This window comes from Apteryx rowi, unplaced genomic scaffold (assembly GCF_003343035.1).
Source record: "Apteryx rowi isolate R43461 unplaced genomic scaffold, aptRow1 scaffold_86, whole genome shotgun sequence".
Taxonomy (NCBI): Eukaryota; Metazoa; Chordata; class Aves; order Apterygiformes; family Apterygidae; genus Apteryx; species Apteryx rowi.
Genome location: NW_020451160.1, coordinates 1,326,457 through 1,345,099, shown reverse-complemented (window position 1 = coordinate 1,345,099; position 18,643 = coordinate 1,326,457). Strand labels below are relative to the sequence as shown.

The 18,643-nt window shown below is 49.7% G+C and overlaps 3 protein-coding genes and 7 non-coding genes across 11 annotated transcripts in view; 5 read left to right on the top strand and 5 right to left on the bottom strand.

The window, feature by feature from the left end:
* MRPL58 (mitochondrial ribosomal protein L58) overlaps positions 1 to 2,954 on the top strand; it is a 6,251-nt gene extending 3,297 nt beyond the window's left edge. Inside the window, exons 2-6 of the mRNA XM_026090579.1 lie at positions 456 to 492; positions 986 to 1,045; positions 1,747 to 1,829; positions 1,937 to 2,106; positions 2,722 to 2,954. Coding sequence (XP_025946364.1) covers positions 456 to 492; positions 986 to 1,045; positions 1,747 to 1,829; positions 1,937 to 2,106; positions 2,722 to 2,806 — 435 coding nt within the window. The 3' untranslated portion in view covers positions 2,807 to 2,954. The remainder of the gene's footprint in view (positions 1 to 455; positions 493 to 985; positions 1,046 to 1,746; positions 1,830 to 1,936; positions 2,107 to 2,721) is intronic.
* A 634-nt stretch (positions 2,955 to 3,588) lies between these two features.
* Positions 3,589 to 3,661, top strand: TRNAR-UCU. The gene has a single exon. It is a non-coding gene; the product is annotated as a tRNA-Arg (tRNA).
* Positions 3,662 to 4,439: 778 nt separating this feature from the next.
* TRNAR-CCU lies at positions 4,440 to 4,512 on the bottom strand. Its single transcript has one exon. It is a non-coding gene; the product is annotated as a tRNA-Arg (tRNA).
* A 657-nt stretch (positions 4,513 to 5,169) lies between these two features.
* TRNAR-CCU lies at positions 5,170 to 5,242 on the top strand. The gene has a single exon. It is a non-coding gene; the product is annotated as a tRNA-Arg (tRNA).
* Positions 5,243 to 5,510: 268 nt separating this feature from the next.
* LOC112977757 (5-hydroxytryptamine receptor 3A-like) lies at positions 5,511 to 15,618 on the top strand. Of its 2 annotated transcripts, XM_026090497.1 has the most exons (9): positions 5,511 to 5,625; positions 9,965 to 10,122; positions 10,682 to 10,726; positions 10,823 to 10,932; positions 11,641 to 11,810; positions 12,537 to 12,697; positions 13,676 to 13,886; positions 14,132 to 14,242; positions 14,408 to 15,618. In XM_026090497.1, exons 2-9 carry the CDS (start codon positions 10,090 to 10,092, stop codon positions 14,647 to 14,649), a joined length of 1,083 nt encoding a protein of 360 aa, XP_025946282.1. In that variant the 5' UTR covers positions 5,511 to 5,625; positions 9,965 to 10,089; the 3' UTR covers positions 14,650 to 15,618. The 2 variants fall into 2 exon arrangements, with proteins under 2 accessions (XP_025946282.1, XP_025946281.1); XM_026090496.1 differs by lacking the exon at positions 5,511 to 5,625 and having other exon boundaries at positions 9,220 to 10,122.
* Positions 5,746 to 5,818, bottom strand: TRNAR-UCG. The gene has a single exon. It is a non-coding gene; the product is annotated as a tRNA-Arg (tRNA).
* Positions 6,596 to 6,668, top strand: TRNAR-UCG. Its single transcript has one exon. It is a non-coding gene; the product is annotated as a tRNA-Arg (tRNA).
* Positions 7,613 to 7,685, bottom strand: TRNAR-CCU. Its single transcript has one exon. It is a non-coding gene; the product is annotated as a tRNA-Arg (tRNA).
* On the bottom strand, positions 8,053 to 8,125 carry TRNAR-UCG. The gene has a single exon. It is a non-coding gene; the product is annotated as a tRNA-Arg (tRNA).
* A 119-nt stretch (positions 15,619 to 15,737) lies between the features above and the next one.
* Positions 15,738 to 18,442, bottom strand: ATP5PD (ATP synthase peripheral stalk subunit d). Its single transcript, XM_026090499.1, has 5 exons — positions 18,214 to 18,442; positions 17,433 to 17,529; positions 16,488 to 16,559; positions 16,078 to 16,140; positions 15,738 to 15,943 (listed from the first exon to the last, which is right to left on the bottom strand). The coding sequence occupies exons 1-5, from the start codon at positions 18,333 to 18,335 to the stop codon at positions 15,812 to 15,814; spliced, it is 486 nt and encodes a 161-aa protein (XP_025946284.1). The 5' UTR covers positions 18,336 to 18,442; the 3' UTR covers positions 15,738 to 15,811.
* Positions 18,443 to 18,643: the final 201 nt, after the last annotated feature.

Below are 18,643 nucleotides of genomic sequence, written 5' to 3'. Positions count from 1 at the left end.
GGGTGGGAGCTCAGCACGGGGAGGTGGGGAGCGTTGGTGGGCGGGGCTTAACAAGAGAGCGGGTCGTGGGGGAGAGGTCGGTGCAGGGGCGGGGCTTAATGGAGAGGGGCGGGGCCTGCGTGGGCAGGTGGGGCTTGGGAGGAGCAGGTTAGGGTGGTGGCTCAGCGCAGGGGCGGGGCTTAGCACGGGGTGGCTCGGGGCGGGGCCTGTGCATGTAGGTGGGGCTTATCCCAGGGGCGGGGTCAGCCCGGGGAGGGCAGGGCACGGAGGCCGGTGGCGCTGAGGCAGGACACCAGGCTGGGGCATTGTGGCCCCCCCAGGCCTCAGCGCCGCTCCCGGCGCCCCGGGGGGGGCTGGGGCGACCCCACCCCCCCAGCACAGGCCCAGTGAAGGGCGAGCAGGGCAGGGCCTCGCTCCGGGCCTGACGCGGTCGCGCCACCATCTGCCTTCCCTAGGCCGAGACCAAGCCGGCGGCCCTCGACATTCCCGTGGGTGAGTCTCACCTCTGAAACGGATCCTGCCCCAGGCACTCGCGGCTGGGATTTGCCCCAGGTTACCTGCCCGGAGGTGGGTGAGGCTGCGAGGTACCCAAAGAGCGCGGTTACCTCTGGGAAATGGCTTAACGGTAACCAGTTAGCAAGGAGCTTCCCCAAACATTGGGAAATTACTCAAATAAAGAACTAATCCAAAGTGTTTATTGTGCACAAAGGAGTCGCGTAGCAGGACGGTGCAAAGAGCCATGACCATGCTGTGTGCTCTGGCACAAGCTTTAAGAGCCATGGAGTATCCTTATGAGGACAGGCGAAACAGGACTGATAAAGGAAACAGGGCAAAAGGGTAATTAAAATGAGCAGGCTTGGACAAACAGGCTTCCCTCAGTCTTGCATACAGCATTTCGCATCACCTCTTTTCTCTGTTTTTTCTCTGCAGAAACAACTGTGGGGTTGTTTCTCCAGGTCAGCATGTGGCTATTCTTGTTTTTCAGATCGACTGACTATATCCTACTGCCGGAGCAGTGGTCCTGGTGGCCAGAATGTTAATAAAGGTATGAAAGATGTTCTTTGACTTTTAAGGAAAAATCCTAATCTTTTTGCAAGTGTAAAAGTTGCTTCTTCAGTACTTTGTGTAAAATATTAAAAGCTAGAAATTAAAGAGCACTTTTGTGCCTGTTGTTAATTTTTCATTATTATCATCATTACCCCCATGTTCCTTAAAACATTTTAGCACAAGTTTAAAGGATCACAATGCCCAAGACCAGTGGAAGCATATTTTGATACTGTTCTCCTAAAAACACTCTTACTGCAGACATTGTTGCTAAGCTTGTCACATGAAACACCATCAGTTCACTGTCTAATTTGTTTTCATTAATCAAGAAACATCCAACATGCCAACTGGATTCTTAAACTTTCCCATACAGTAAACCCTCAGCTTAATTCAAATAAGAGAACTAAAAATACTTTCTCTTCTGCTGTTGCTGTTAAAGATAAGTCAGTTAGTGATGAGCAATAGCAGTAAGTCTCAGTGTCTAGAAAGGTAAATACCATGCAAGGTCTCCATAAAAATTGAGTTTCTCTTTTAGAGTGGTATGTAAAAAATGTAGCAAGGGAAATTGTGATTCATCAGGAAATTGCTGTTGGAATCATTGTATGTTCAAAGCCAGCTGTGAACAGATTCAATTATCTCAGAAAACTTAGCAATATGAGCCAATATGTTGAAATAAGAAAGTCTTTTTTCCTCCCCGCCCAGTGAATACAAAGGCAGAAGTTAGGTTCCACCTGGCATCAGCAGACTGGATTCCAGAAGATGTGAGACAAAAAATGGCATTGATGGTAACTACCTGCTTTCTTCCAGCCGTTGTTTAAATGTCACACTTTTAGCCAGAATGTGACAAGCATAACTAGGTTTCAGGGATCACCTCACATTTTTCCTTTTTTAGCACAGAAATAAGATAAACCGAGCTGGTGAGCTGATTGTGAACTCTGAAGAGAGTCGCTACCAAATGAAGAATTTGGCAATTTGTTTAGAAAAAATCAGAGTCATGGTTACAGAAGCTACCGAGAAACCCAAGGTGGTGTCTAAGGAGACTGCCCAGCAGCTCATAGCCAGGTATCTTTAACTGAAACAGCCTTTGATTTCAGAGGGATTCAGATTATCGTGTTACATGATTTAGTTTGCAGCCTGCCTAGACAATCACCTTCATCGGGGAGAAGAGGCTTACTGTCATTCTAGAAGCAGCTCTACAAATGCAGCAATAGGGTCTTTTGGTTAAAATAGTGCAGCATGGACAAAAAGCTGTTCATTTCATCAGGAAGCATTTTAATGTGATTTGGTAGTAGCTATTCATCTATTCAGTCCGCTCCTTTCCCCCCCCTACCCCCCCAAAGAAAAACCAACAAAACCCACACACAAATCAGTGGTCCATTGAATCTTTTATCCATCTTCCACAGAGCTTTCCCTGATGCTCTTATAAAAAGTGCAAAATCTTCATGGGTGATGTCATTTCATTTTTGACTGAGGGAGGCTGAAGTAAGATTTGTTTACATCCATCTGACTGCATAGATCTATATTAACTGTTTTCTTAGATAACTTCCAAGAGCAGGGACTGCATTATTCTGTCTACGGACATTTTTCAGCCCATTGCATCTATATTATAGCTGTGTTCAAACAGTTGGACACAAAGGTTTTCTATACACATTAAAAAATCTTTCCATTTTGTTGTAGGGTGGAAAAAATGAACCGTGAACGACTGCGACAGAAAAAGATACACTCGAATATAAAACAGAGCAGGAGAGCAGACTTTGACTGAGAATTGCAGAGACAGAAGTCCTTGGCATACCATCTTTTGAAAGATACAATGTTGGCAACAACAGATGATACTCAACTCATGAGTTGCATTAAATAAAGCTGGTCTAAAAATGTAAATAAAAATATTCAACATCTCTTTTTGAATCTAATGATACACTAACAGCCTGTTCAATAGTTATTTTGCAGAAAAATTATTGTTCGTGTTTGAGAGAAACCAAATATTCACGTTTCTGTCAGCCAGCTTGTCTTAAATTTTGTGTCCTTCATCGAACCTGTTATTTCTTACGAGAGCACCCTCTGCTGCTGAACAAACAGGAGGCATTGGATTCACAGGAAAAAGGGGAAGAGTAAAAACAGTCTAACCACTTATCTAAGCAGCAAATTTACTATTCACTATTTCAAGCAGTTTTCTTACATTTTAGTAAGTCAACTTTTCCTAGCAAAAATAATGTGTCATTTCATTAAATGAATGTAAAGCCATGGCAGGAATGTTGCTGGAGGCAATTACTTATGCAGCCAGATCTGTTAGCAAGCTTGAAGACAGAGACCATTCTGTAAATATAGGAGGTTTCCAACCCTTGAGATGGAGCACCATAAAACCTCTAGACTAAGTCTTACAATCTTCAAGCGTTCCTCATTAGTGAGCCCTATTTAAGTGGAACAAAGTAGTAGTATGCAGTGTCCTGTTGACAATAGACAAGATTTCACCAATACTGGAGCATTTAATTGGGGAAGTCTCATACAAAGTTTCTGAAATTAGATGTTTTTTCATTTTGCTGGAGTGCCCCAGTGGCCTAATGGATAAGGCACTGGCCTTCTAAGCCAGGGATTGTGGGTTCAAGTCCCACCTGGGGTGAAGATAATCATCGTTCTCTTAAATAAGAAAAAAATAAGGGTTGCTTGCACTGATTCCTTGAGTTTAATTAGCTTTCTCAGGGTATAATCAGGTATCCAGGTGCCTTGGAAGAGGGGAGTTTCCCCTCACACATTCAAGGTGAGGATTTACACATGCAAGAAGTAGGGGGCTCAGTCCCACATCACCCCCAAAATGGGCTGCAGCGGTGTACATCCTCTGAACCTGCTATTCCCAATGCCTCTTAATATCCCTCCAGGAAAACCCTGTCCCTGCTCCAGCCAGGGAAGGACACCAGAATTTGTATCCCAAAAAGAGGGGAGAGGGAGAGAGTGAAAATGTGAAACCAGCTGTGACTTGAAAGGCTTTAGTCAAAGCAAGAAAAGTCATCAGGAGTTTAGGGGTTGAAAATCTCAGCGTACTTTTGGAGGAACTGAATGTTTCAGATTCCAAAAACTTCTTCTAAGACAAGATCATGCTTGTTCACTCACCTGGAAATGCACTTCTCATTCAGACCAGCCCCCACAGCCTGCCAGAGCCCTGACGGATAACACATGCCGAGCCCTTCCCTCCTTCCCGCGACCTGGAAATGGAAAACCAGGCASGATCAGCATGTATTTTCTGCACATCAGGGAAAGCAATGCTGTTCCCCAGCATGGGCCACCCAGCCTGACGAAGGTCAGCAGCTGACCCCACAAGCCAGGCACTGGGTGTGGGGGGTCAAGTGCTGCGGATGAACCTGCATGGGAGAACTGCTTTGAATCCCCCCAAAGAAAAGAGTCACCCCAGATGGGACTCGAACCCACAATCCCTGGCTTAGGAGGCCAGTGCCTTATCCATTAGGCCACTGGGGCTCCATAAAGCAGTATTTCTGGCACTTTCACTTAACTCTCTAATAGCCAAATGGAAATGCAAGGAGGATTATTTTCCCTATCATCGATCGAGGACCTGCTGGGGCTGGACGCCAGCCACACTCACCTCCCTTTTGCTCCCAGCACAAGCAAGAGTCAGCACCTCCCTCCCCAGACAACGCTCCTTTTCTCACTTGATCGCCTAGTTAAAAACGCCCGAGGAAGCCCCGGCACTGCCCCCCCCCCCCGCAGTGCTCCGTGCGCCTTGCGCAGCCGGGACGAGCCGGGGGGGGAGCGAGCAGCGGCGCCGCAGACCGCTGCAAAGGGCCGGGGGCGCCGAGGACCGACGCAGCCCTGCGGCCCCCGAGCAGTGGCGCCCAGCCCGGGGCGGCGGCCGTGTGGCGCAGCGAGCAGGGCGGCGGCCCGCGGCGTGGGAGTCCGCGGGTTCGAGCCCCCACTAGCGGGGTTTTGATGCTGAAAACCAGCCTGGTTGCYTCTGCCCTTACTGGATGCTACTTCGGGGGCGGGGGCAGCACCGCCCGGRTGCGGCGGCGTTCTGCTGTCGGCGCCCCCCACAGCAATCCTCCCACACGGGACAAAAAGCCGCGGGTGACCCGGGTTAGCGTGCGAGGGACCCGGGAAAAAAGTACTCTACGCGCGGCCCCAGTGGCCTAATGGATAAGGCACTGGCCTCCTAAGCCAGGGATTGTGGGTTCGAGTCCCACCTGGGGTGACAGACATTTTCTGCCACCTCCGAGCCTGCCCCAGCGCCGCCTTTTCCCCCGTTTTCCGCCCTCCCCGGCTCGTTGCGCGGTGCCGCTCCCGCAGCGCTGCTCCGCGTCTTCGCAGCGCGCCCGCGCCGCCCCCGCGCTTTTATCCGCCCCCCGCGCCGCCGCGCTCCTCCCCCGCCCCGCGCTGAGCCCGCCCCCGGCGGCAGGCCGCGTGGCGCGGCGGGCAGGGCGCCCGCCCGCGGCGCCGGAGCTCCCGGTTCGCCTCCCTCCCCTGGCAGGGTTCGAATTTTGAAGGCCGCTGCTCCTGCCCTGGGGTGCAAAGAGGGGACACAAATCCCCCCCGCGGGAGGAGGGGGGGGTTGAATCCCAAACCGGTTCCCTGCAGGTAGGAGGTTTTGACCCCCTCGGGGAGGGGGTATTTTCTCACCCCTCAGGGTGTTAYTGTCACCCCTGCAGTTGGTGGGTAGCAATGAAGTAACACCCAAGAGTCCACTTGTGTTTAAAACAACCACGAAGGGACTCGAACCCTCAATCTTCTGATCCGAAGTCAGACGCCTTATCCATTAGGCCACGTGGTCCCTCGAGCACCTGCTGTGGGGCCAGCAGCAGGCAGGCTGGGGGTCCCGTGGGCCCCACAGGCCRGTTCCCTGCGCATCACCTGCACTCCGAGTCCTCCGGCATCGCCCAACGTGGCGGCCAGTGCAGGGGGTCCCGCACACCCCCGCCGCCTCTGTTCCCCCCGCGGCTGCCGACGGAGGCGGCGCTGTGCGGGCGCGCGGCGGGCCGGGGCGGTGACGCTGGCGTCTCTGCAGCACAGCAGCGCCCCGGCGAGCGGCACGCAGCACGGGACAGACACCGCGGGGCTCCCGCTTCTCTCCGTAGCGCCCCTTACACCATCCTCATGGCTGCTCCCCAAAATCCGGGCAGCTCAGCCAACCTTAAAAAACAAAGCATTTCCCCAAAGCCAGCACCAGGATTTTAATTTCTTCCTCAGCCGCCAGAGGTGTTGGGGGACACGTTGGTTCCTGGGTTACCTTCACCTCAGCCGCACCCATCGCATCCTTCCCTAGCGTTTGGCAGCTACGTTGTCTCAGGAACGTCCTCCTTCGTGGCGTCCGGCCCAACGGCGACGACACCTTTGCCGAACGAAAACTGCGCAGGGGAGGGGTGAGGAGAAGCCGGGGCCCGAAAGCAGCTCTCAGGCCCCGTGGGCACATGAAGTTGTCCTGCACCTGCTGGCCTTGCTCCTCGGCACCAGCGAAAATCTCAGGGATTTAAATTAAGGAGATTAATTGTGTTTAATTAACAGGGTGAGGGTGGTGGCCGGCAGGGTGCTGWGTCAGCAGTGCAGGGGTGACCACGTGGCCTAATGGATAAGGCGTCTGACTTCGGATCAGAAGATTGAGGGTTCGAGTCCCTTCGTGGTTGGGTGGCTTGTTTTAATGTTGGGCCCATGGACACAGCCAGGAGAGCGAGGTGCTGGCCACAGCACCCATCCTCGGCCTCCAGCCTCAGCGAGGTGTTCAGGAGACCTGAAATGCCTGCTGCACAGGGGAAGCCAAGAGACCAGACCCTCTGAAAAAACACCCCAAGAGTCGCCCAGACTTATGAGGAATACCAAGAAACAAAAGTTCTTGCAAAACTTGCAAAAAAAAAAAAAAATCTGCAAAAAAAACACAATCCCACCCTCCCCCTTCAGCCTGGCTGCAGCTTAAACCACCGGGCTGCAGCTAGCACCTCCCTGGTAGCCGGAGGGGCAGAAACCAGCTGGTCCCGGGCGGCACCAGCCTGCGGCGATCTCTGTGGCCACAGCATGAGAGTCCTTTCCTCCCACACCTATGGGAGAAAAAAAGAAAAAAAGACTTAGAAAGAAACTTAGGTTTCGCTAGTCTAATATCACCCCGACCGCAATGGCCTTTTAAAACCCATTAGCACGGGAGGACCCTGTACTTTTCCTGCTCCGCAAAATTGGCCTTATCACGAACACATCCAAAGCCACACGCCAGAGCAGCACTTACCCAGCAACATCCTTGCGTAAGCGACTACATGGCCCGCAGCTAAGGCGTCCTGTTCTCCTTTGCCCCCGGGCTTGGGGGCGGTTTGTGGTTGCTCCTCCTGGCTTTCCTTCCTCCCATCTTCCCCACCCTGGCCCTCTGCAAACTTCCCGTCTCTCCAGCAGCCTGGCTTTATTCTGGCTTCAAGGTGCGTTTCTGGGCTCTCACCTGGCATTAGACTCCTTAATTAAGATCTGTCATTAGGGATTAGCAATTCCTTCCCGTTGGCTGAACTCGGTGAGGTCCGGACGCGCCTCGGAGTGCTGTTTGTGGCACGAAAACGCGCAGGGAGGAAAGGGCACGGACAAAAGGCACCCTCACCCCAGATGGGACTCGAACCCACAATCCCTGGCTTAGGAGGCCAGTGCCTTATCCATTAGGCCACTGGGGCTGCATAAAACATGTGTCTGCATTGATGGAGAACGGCCCCAAATCCAGGGTCCCTTTGAACAGCAGCAGTGTGAGAGCACCATGCTGCGGGGACACAAAAAGCACACATGCACATGCACATGCACGCAGAGCTTCCTACCTGCTGCCGTCTCCTCCCCAGTGCCCCCTCGGAGCGCCGGCCTCGTCCCCAGCCCCGGGCACGGCGACACTATTTCTCTTGCAGCAACAAAGACTTGGAAACAGCCTTTAATCACTTCGGGCTCCCTGAAAAGGGAAACCGTGGGGAAACCTGCCCTCAAAGGGGAAGATGTACCAAGCGCAAAGGGCGGGGGCGGGGGCGTTTACCAAAAAAAAAAACGAAAAACAGCCGACCACGAAGGGACTCGAACCCTCAATCTTCTGATCCGAAGTCAGACGCCTTATCCATTAGGCCACGCGGTCACTTGTGCTGCATCTTTTGCAGCTGCTGCTGCATCGCAGCATCACTTGCACCTGGCTGGATGCCCCCCATCAGAGACCCCAGCCCTGTCCCTGCTCCTCAGTCCCATCCCAGGCCCCCAGTCCCGTCCCCACTCCCCCAGACACCGGCTCCTCTGCCAAGGCACCAGCACTGCAGCACCCGGCTTGCCAGGGCCACGGTGGGATGCAAAGCGGGAATCCGGGAAGATGTGGTCAGGGAAGGACTGTCCATTGCTGCAGCTGGGTGGCTGTGGGGAAACCAAGCATGAGCCTTGCCCGCTGCAATTGCTGGACCCAGGGGACCAGGGATCAGGTGCTTTGTGGGGGTAGAGGCAGAAGGAGGGTGCTCTGCAGGGAGGGCTCCCTCTGAGCACCCAGGTMATCCCGTCTCCTCACCCAGCCCCACAAGCACCACCCAAATTCAGCACCCCCTTCTCTGTTCTTGGCTGCTCTTCTCCCAAAGCCACAGCTGCGGTGCAGGGGCTGCCTGGCTGGCTTTATATTTTCAAGATGAACCCACAGCTATCAGAGAGCCTCGACTCCTGGGCAGCGGTGTGTGCATAGCAGCAYGAAGCCAGGAGGGGTCTGCAAGTCAGACCGTGGAAGCTGGGGAGGGTTGGGGGTTTCCCACAGAGAGGGGTGATGGACAAGACCAGGGGAACATGGAGAAGGCAAACAGGGAACGCCGGTCCCCCATTTCTCATTGCATGGGGGCTGGGGGATTGAAACCCACTGAAAGCACCCCAGAGCACACTGCAACGGGAGGGACATGTGCRCGGTGCAGCCGAGGACCTTGCTGCAGGTACCAAAAATTTATGAAAGTTGAGCAATGGGGCAAATCCACAGAATTACAGCCCAGTCCCACACACATTTCACCAGCTGCTGGCAAACATAAGGGATTTCTGGAGGCCAAGCCACCTCTAGCACCACTCTGTGGGGTCACCGTGGTCCCACCTCCAGTAACGCTGTCACCCCCCAGCTCCTACAACCAACACAGCCCTCCAGCCTCATCACGCAGGTCATCCTCTCCTTTCCCTGTGCCCCATAAGCTTCCCACTGCCCCTCCACCTCCTATCTCAGACACAACACTCAGGTGCCAGCTACAGTGTCCCATCAGGATGGGACTTTCCAAGTACCCATGAGTTGGAGACATTGCCTCCTAAGGGAACCACCGCTTTAAGCAGCTGGAAGGAAAACGGCCTCTCCTCCACCTCTCCGGGAGCCCACCATGCGGCTGCAGCAAACTCTCAGCCCTATACACAAGACAAGATTTGCTCTTGAGTGGCTCTGGCTCCCAGCTTTTTCTTTGTGGAGCTGAGTGCTTTCTTTTCCTCTCCCTCAAATTGTTGGAAGTTTTTTAATGACATTATACCCTACCACAACAAAAGGCTGCTCCCAAGAGCTGGCTGAGTGCATCAAACCATTAGCAAATTCTTCTTCCAATGCAAATAAATACATAAAAAGTCTAGCTTTTGTTTACAAAATTTCCATCCCTCATTAATAAATATCAGATAACCATCTATGTAACAAATGACGTGTCTTAGAAACTGTTTATAAGATGCACAGTACCACTTGCACCCTTATTCAGAAGCAGGAGAAGATGCAGCGAGCTTTTATAGCTATCCTCACCCTCTCTCTTGGGACAGGTAAGTGCAAGAGCATTAGAAAAACTTTGACGAATTCTGTTCTTGCCTATGTGAAATGGGCTTTTCCTGTGCTAATGATCGTTTTCATATCCACAGCTCCACACCCTTTCTCTGTTAATACATGTCTCTCCCACAGGCTAGTCCTTTCCTGATTAGGTGCATTTTATTCTAGCAGGGGCTGCTCCCGGGTACGTTTGTACATACTACGATGTTATTAAGCACCTGAACATTTCCTCTTCCGACAAGTTGAATACACGTGTGCTGCCAAAGAGAAACTGGAAGGAGCCTCTGGAAGTGAAGATGGATTTTATGCTGATGGCTATTCTCTCTGTGGTAAGTAAGCAAAAACTGCTGTTGAGTCTTTATAAGAGAAAGCTCTGTGCAGCTGCTAGATTGGAGCTGCTGGTTTTCCTAGAGGGGCCAAGTCACGCGCGGCCGCGGGTGTGAGAATCTGCCCCTACCGTTTCCTCGTCAGCCTTCTGCTGTTTGCAAGCATTTTTGGAGCGTCTAGAATATTTTCCCCCACCTACTTCTAGAAAAAAGCTTGGAGGGAGGCCCAGACAAGCAGTCCATTTTATAGCAGGCTCTAGGAACAAGCATACTGAGTCCCTCTGGGTCCCAGAAATAGCCGTAAACCAAGCCGTAACTGAGCAATTCAGGCAGGATCGCAGGGCGCTGGCGTGTAAATGTTAACGGCCATCTATTTTTTTCAAACTCTTGGTTCTTATGCTCCCATTTTCCTGTTCAGTCGTAGCACCAAGATCTCCAGCTCTCCTCCTGAGCCGTTTCTACAGTCTGAGCTGTCCACTGAGCAGTGACAGCTGCCGAGCTCTGCATCGTGTTTACCTAAGGAAATCGGCTAAATATCTTCCATTTTGTTTCTTTTCTTCAGGTTGAAAAACTCCAGACTGTCACTTTTTACTTCGTGTTGGGCTTGGTAGGTTCCTTGAAACCGTTTCTGTCCTGTGACAACCAGCACAATTGCTGGTGCTGAGCCCAGCACTCACTTCTCTCCTGCAATTTCTTCCCCCAGGAGTGGACGAACACTTTAGTGACTTGGGACCCGCGGGATTTCTGTAACATTTCCAAAGTTGTTCTGCCACTGGATGCGTACTGGTCCCCCCCAGTCTTCTTTTTAGAAGAGTAGGTTCGCATTTCATTTTTATCCACTGGCTTAAGAGAAATGCAATGGATGCAAACTGTTGGTGGTATTGCAGGAAATGGGATGAATTCATGTGATTAAGGGCTATTCCCATGAGCTAACTCTGCCTTACAGCAACAGGGACCGCAGGCTAGACAAAGCACTTTGTGGCTCTGTAATGTAGTAACATCTCCAGAAATGCCACATCTGGGCTACAGCGAAAGCTGAGGAAGCAGAGACCAGCAATGCAGTGGAATGAAATTACCTTTAGCATTTTTTACAAGGTGCAGAATAGACGGTTCGGGATCTAATAGAGGGTTGGGAGCAGCCGCTGGCTCTTTGGGTGTGGGGGGAAGGAAGGGGAAGTCCTGCAGCACAGCAGTGAGCTGAGCAATGAGCCTTTGCCACAGGCAAGAGTGGGAAGGAAAGGGGAGAGCAAGGAGTTTCCACAGGAGGTGCAGGGGGAGCAAAGCAGCTGCCCTGCGTGTGAGCTGTGCAGATTCAGCTACTGCAAACCTTAGTGCAGAGGCACTTACCAGCCCTTCTCCAAGCCCCACATCTCCTCCCCTTGCCGCCCTCCTGCTACACCTCCTGGCTGGGTGACCATGCAGAGCCACCCCAATGGGACGCTTGCAGCCCACGTTTTTGCCGATTGAGGATCATTGCAGCATCTTGGAGCTATGATGCTCTTGACCCCTTGATTCCTCCAGAGTCAACGAACAGAAGTCGAACAAACTGGAGTACTCGGTTGTCACGCACAATGGCGTCTTCAACACAACCCTGCCCTTCCAGGTTACCGTCACATGCAGCTTGAAGATCCTCAGGTTTCCATTTGACACCCAGACGTGCAACATAAGCATGGCTTCATTTCTCTATCCAGGTACGGTGACAAGCTAGGTTTGATCACAACAGGGCTGTATTTGCAGGAGGAGGCATAGATGAGATGAACCCTGGTTACCACCTGGGTTCCTCAGCAGCACCACATGCTTGCATTTAGTTAGGGAGGTTGAGGTCACGTAGCACCAGGGCAAATGAGCTAGAACAGAGTCATGCCATTTTGGCGCCTCTCCCAGCAATGTCGCTGGAAGCATCTGGGCTGCTCTCTAGCAAGTCTTCCTCCTGGTACTGGTCTGCCTTACCAAGCGACTAGATAGGCTTATTGCAACAAGAGTACTTGTTCGCATATGACTTTGCAGGACTGATCTTTAAACATATCTGAAAACCATGAAAACTTGAGGAAATTAAGGACAGAATTTCAGGGAGCCAAATCTGCCCATCAGAGTTACTCCCAACAAGAAGGGCTGAAAAACAAGCAGAGGTGACATGAAAACCTCCAGCTCCCATTCACAAAAGATAATTGCCTTAATTCACCAGGGACTCCCTCTGATCCACAGCCCTAGAGGTCCCAGCCAAGTGTCTTCACTGGAGTCCTTTTAAATTTCTCTTGAATAAGGTGTGCAATGAACCCCAGGAGTGGAAGAACCATAGCCTTTCCCCATCTACATGCACCTTGGTTTGGGAGGGCAAAGGGAGAGGAAATGACTGACCTCCAATGAAACTCTGAATTGCTGCAACACCTCTCCTTTTCTCCCATCTGCCCAAGCAGTAACGGACCTTGTCACGAAGATGAGACGGACACCAGCTGAGATGAAGAAAATGAGCCACACTTACTTCTTAAATGATGGAGAATGGAAGTTTACCAACCTGAGCATCATCGAATATGCAGAAAAGATGGATGATGAACAATTTTCTGTGACGACCTATATGGTACAGCTGTACTTTCATGTTATGTTGCACTGATTTGAAAAAAAAAAAAAAAACATTAGAGAGCATTGCCTGAAGATGAAAGCATTGGTTTTTTTAAACACAAGGGACATTTTGTCTGTTGTGTTCTCACAAGACTAAGTAACACCCCCAAAGAGTTTTGTGAGTCTGAAACATCTGAATAGTTTTGCGACTGAAAAAAGGAGATTTTTCTCTGCCTGGACCTCAAAGCCATCCCAGGGCTGCTCCCAGATGCCACCATGAAGGCCAAGCTTACAAACCCAGCCAGACCCAGCTGAGTCCCACCGGAGGCACATGGCTGAGTCTGTTCCTCACTCTCATCCTGGCAGAGCTCATTGGACGAGGGTCCTAAATGCCTTTCCCTAAATGAGACCCACCAACAAGGCTTGCTGCACTATATTATCATGTCCAAATCTCACCAGCAGGTACTCGAGAAGGGATCAGACAGTTGAGAGCACATGTACTTCAGAGCCATGGTCAGAAATATTGCCTAGAGAATTCAGGGCTCTGCCACACAGTAAATCCAGGATGCACCCGGCTTGCTGCCCCCATGCTGCGAAGCTGAGGTGTCCAGAACCTCTCAGCCCCGCTGGCTGCTCTGTGCTCCATTTGTGCCCAGACAGTCAAATATCTCAAACCTTTAATTTTCGCTCAAAACATCCAGAAAAAAAAAAAGAGGGGTGGGGGCTAGCAGACAGCAAAGTCTGCTGCCCTACCTTGCCAAGGAGGAAGAGGCAGGAGCCAACAACACAGACTTATTTCTTTTAGACTGCAACACGGAAACAGAGCAGGTGTTGAAGCAACTCCAAGGGCCTTTCTAGAAGGCAGGGGGAAAGAAGGCTTATCGCAATGCATTGAGCTGATAGAGGTATCCCAGGCCTTATACCACGAAGATCAGCATTCACCCAATCCAGTACATTATCTTTTGCTTACCTAAATTTTGCCCATCTTCTTTTGCAGATTTCCATGGAGAGACGACCCATTCTGTACGTTCTGAAYCTGATCCTCCCGACGTGTGCCCTGTATCTGCTGGATATGGCTGTGTTGTTTGGACCCAGCTCTCCCGAGGAAAAAATTGGTTTCCAGATTGCCATCATCCTCGGCAGTTCCATGTTGGCTGTGATCCTTAACAACATCCTTCCAACTTCCTCCAATGAACCACCCGTAATAGGTATTCGTCTTTACTGAATAAAAACTAACTGATTTTAACTCAGATACCAACTTTAAGGAAGGTAGTAAGGCATTTATGGACACATTCATGAACACTGAAGTCATGAACAGCTAAGTTTTATCAGCTTGCTAGAGACAGAAATTTCCCCCTCCACCATCAGGCAACTGAGCACAGACAATACTATAGGTTAAAAGAAAATTATGCCAATTATCAAGTGCTTTCTTTGCTTTTGTATTGTTTTGCAGTGGTATTTTTCCTAGGCACCCTCCTGCTAATGATCATGGCTGTGTTAGACACCCTTCTCCTGTTGTATCATCAGCACAACTTAGGCAAGGTTCCCAGAAGCTTCCAGAAAGGTAAAGCAACTAATAATCTTTTAAACAAGCAGATTAGGTTACCTGCACTTTATGGCAGGTTTCTTTGAGTGAGGGCGGGTTTCCTCAGGGCAACCACTGACCCAAACAGTATCAGTCTTGGTACTCATCCCCTAATCCCCCAATATTGACATTTGCTCTTTGCAGATGCGTGCACTGAGACAGCAATGAAAGACATGAGCAACCAGACCACAAAATACCTTGAAAAGGAATGCACAGAACTGCTTAACCTTCCCAAGACCCAGGAAAAAGGGCAGCAAACCAGGCACTGCTGTGCACCAAAAAAGCAAAACCCAGTTCTGCCAGTTCTGCAGAAGGTGATTCTCTACGGTCACTTCATCTTGTCACTGTTGTTTTTTATTATTGTTTTTATAAAATGGAGCAGTTAGAGACCAGCTCTCTGCCCTGCTCATTCAGTTTGCCTCCATCTTGTTGCTTCTACTCCCTCCGCTGCAAATTTTTTTCCTGCTTGATTCATAGAGCTGAAGCTGTTGTAGTCACCTAAATTTAAGAAAAACAGGCCATAGGACCTGCAGGGTAAGTGCTTTGTACTCTAGTTCAGTAAAACTATACATACTCTTAAAGCATTTGAGGGCTAGCAATTTGAATAAAAGAATGGTGGAATTGAGGGAGAATACCTTCATTCCCTCTGATAGGAATCTTTACCACAAACGTGACTACACGCCCCTTATGACAATCAAAAAAGGGAGTTAAGGCAGTTCTTCTCTTATGGAAATGTTTCGGTTTTGGGAAAGGTGTTTAAGAATTCCACCTATTTGAAATAAATAAATAAACTGATGCAAGTCTGAAGCGTTTGTCCCACTGCTTCAATGAGTTTCAGTGAGATCTATATCATTCAAAGTCCGGGACAGGAGTAAGATGATCACCAGAATTAAAGGGGTAATACTTGGGATGTTTTAAAAATCAAACTTCAGAACCTACATGGCTCAAGACCTCTCAACTCCTTCAACCAGTGTTCATAACATTTATACGGTGATCTTTCACATGAAGAACTCATTTTGCAATTGGTTGCACCTACTCCACCACAAGCTACCTAGAAAACAGCCCTACACTGCTGCTTGTAAAACTACTGCGATTTTATCTCCCAGTGTGTAGTAGATCACTACTAAACACACCCCAGCATCACGAAAGGCAGTGCAAGTCCATCTTCTGAACAACTTATTCCCCTGCAGAGGCAGAGTAACTACATTCCCTGTATTGTGTGGTTACAGGAGTGAACAGATGGTTTATCTGCACTACAGAAGATGCAGTGGGACTCAGGTTTATTGTCAAGTTAGCTAGCATCTTGGTACTTGCTACAAAAGCAAGCTCAAAAAAAAAAAAAACCCACAAAAAAACAAAACAAAAAAACAGACAAAGACCAAGAAAACTAGATTATTTGCATGTCCATAAATATATATATTGTTCCATGTTTCTCAAAACCTTGCAACCCCGTAACTAAGATCTAACCCATCAAGACAGGAGGGAAAGCACTTTATTTAAAAGATTCTAGAATCTGGCAGTCATTAGATAAACTGCTTCCAGGCAACTTTACAGATCAGCAATTGGTTTGTGTGGCCAGTATGGGTACTTCTCCTTGTCCAGTTTGGTTTCAGGGAAGGCTTCATGTAAGTCTTCAAGCGTCATCTGTTCAAAGGGAATCATGCTTCTGAGCTTCTGAAGCTTGAAATGGGAGCAGAGACAAACATGTTATAAGTCAGTTGTCAGCAAGAAAGAGTAAAACACACACAAGTAAGAACAAGGGTTTTGCCAAACTGGGTTAAAGAGAATATTCACTGAGCAAAGTCCAGACTTACCTCCTGCTCATACTGGGCAATACGAGCTTTGGAAGCCTGCACATATTCAGCAGTGCTCTTTGTCTGCAGGAAAGCAGAGGCCATGGTGAATACACTTATGGTAAAGACAGTGAGCTACAGTGAACCTGCCATCCCTTGTTTTAAGTTTGCATCAATTCGGTATCATTACATTAGAAAAGTGGGCAGAATCTTGATCAAATCCCAAATAGCCAAACCTTTCCAAGTGCAGAGATCCTGTTGCTTAGCCAAAAGCCAGAGACATGTACAAAGATCAGAGCCGTGCTCTGTCTCAAACTGCCCTGCCTTCCAAAAGCAGATGCACATACAGAAAATACCATCCCTCTCAGCCCTTCCCATCTTCACAGAAGTCAAAGACAACCCCAGCATTAGGGAACAGTTTAAACACTTACAGCTTCCTGTTCTTGGGCATCAACTTTGGCAGTTTGTGTATCCACTGGCTCAGGAACCTTTAGCGCACTGAACTGTAAATTGAAAGAGAAATTTCCAAACAGTTTGCTTTATTGAAATAATCCTTCACATCAGAGTCATTTTCCCTAGCAGCAAAGTAGCATTTTTTCCTTCCTAGGATATGCTCACAACCATTTAAGTTACCAGGCTTTCTAAACCTGATCACTGCAGCTCAAATGTGCACTTCACAAGCAGCATTGCTTTCAGCTCTCAGTTGAGCAATCTATTCTATACTGCATACCATCAGCAGGACCCTTCCTACCACACACATTCATTGTAGCATTGCAGAGAGCAAAGCACAGTATCACGAGGAAACAAGAAACTCTGATATCAAAAATTTATCATATCACAGGCTTATTTCCCCCAAGACAAGTTCCCAGATGCATCTGAGGTCAGTGGATCCTTCCAGCCTTGCAGCAGCCAGTTCTCATCCTGCCAATGGCACCATGGCACCTTCAGCAAAAGCCTTGCTCATTCTTTTCAACTCCTGTTTGTATAGAGGATGGCAGCCCCTGCGGGCATCAGAGTTAGCTTTACACACTTCATGGTGTGCAGAGCCATATTCGTGACCTTCTCCCACTCAGTGTGTTAGACGAATATTTAAAGTATTTTTCTAAAGACAGGCAGTCCCTGAATTCACTCCCATGGCCAACAGAATTTATGAAGTTTTGCTTCATCAGCTTTCTTGCCGTACAGTGCCACAGGATTCACCCTGAAGGATGGTCCTGAAATGATCTTCTCAAGGTTAGCTACACAAATCTGCAGAATGTAAAGCAGGGGCAGCTGCCTGCCAGAAACAAACAAATAACCCATTCTGGTGTTGTCTGCTCAACACCAAATACGTTTGCCGTTAACAAGAGCAACACACAACTGAGAAACATACTCACCTTCTTCTGAAACTCATCCACCATGCCAGCTTTAGCAACAGTAGCCTTGTAATAAGCCCAGTCGATAGTCGGGGGTTTCTCTGGCAGGGAGGCCAACCTATAAAGACAAAGGACAGCAGTCACCACCAGCTCTAGAAGCAACCTTCTAGAGTTATCTTTCACTCTGTGCCACAGTTACTCTCCAGAGCATCAACAGAGCCTGCTAAGTTTAACTGTAAATCTCTTCAGATCCCCCACTAACAAGAACCGATGAACCAATTCGGCAAATTCCTCCGTCCTTGAAATGGATTTTTTTATACAGACAAGAAGAATTCAGCCTACGGCCCTGCTCCACTTCCAATCACCAATGACTACAGCATCTCTCAATATAGCATTATGAGAAAAGACTAGGCAGTTTTTAAAGTATTGAATTAGAGACAATCAACAAGATTAACTGTAATAGCCAACAACATTTGGATCAAGCATTCCAGAAGACGCACCAATTTGTGCATCATTCGACAGAATAGCAAAGCTTTCTAAAAGCTTTTTCTGACTCACCAAAGCAACCTGATTTCATAGAACTGCTTTTTCACATTGCAGTGATTGCTTTAATCTGCAGAAGATCAAGTAAAGAATATCTGCCAAGAAAACTGCCGTCTCTGTCTCGGAAGTGACCTGTTTTAATGACTTTCAGAACAGTTTTGCAGCACTGAAATTACTGGCACTGGTTCAAGCCAGTACCGCAAAAGCTGAACAGTTCAACTGAAGGGTTGAATCACTGCACACACAGGCAAGTGCTCACCGAGCCGAGAGCGCATCGCTGCGGGTTTTCAGGGCGTTGAACATGGCTTTCTGGTTCGAGGGCACCCTCTCTGAGAAGGCCGCCCAGTCAATGGCCTTGATAGCAGCTCTGCGGCCTGCCATGATGTCCGGGCTGCGCCAAGGGGAGATCACACCAGGTGGGTTACGCCGGGCAGTACACGCCGGTAACCGCGGGGCTGCAGAGAGCGGCTCCCTCCTTCCCGCCTCGCTGCACCAGGAGACACGCTGCCTCACGGGCACCGAGCCGGCCCTACCAGGCCCCCCCAGGAAGCAGACTGGAGCTGGGGCAGTGGGACATGGGGGCACCGCTCCCGGGAGCTGGGCTGCACCAGGGTCCCCAGCCCAGCCGCCCCGGGGGCCTCGGATCCTCTTCCCCACCTCGGGCATTCCCAGGGCCCGGATCCCCCCTC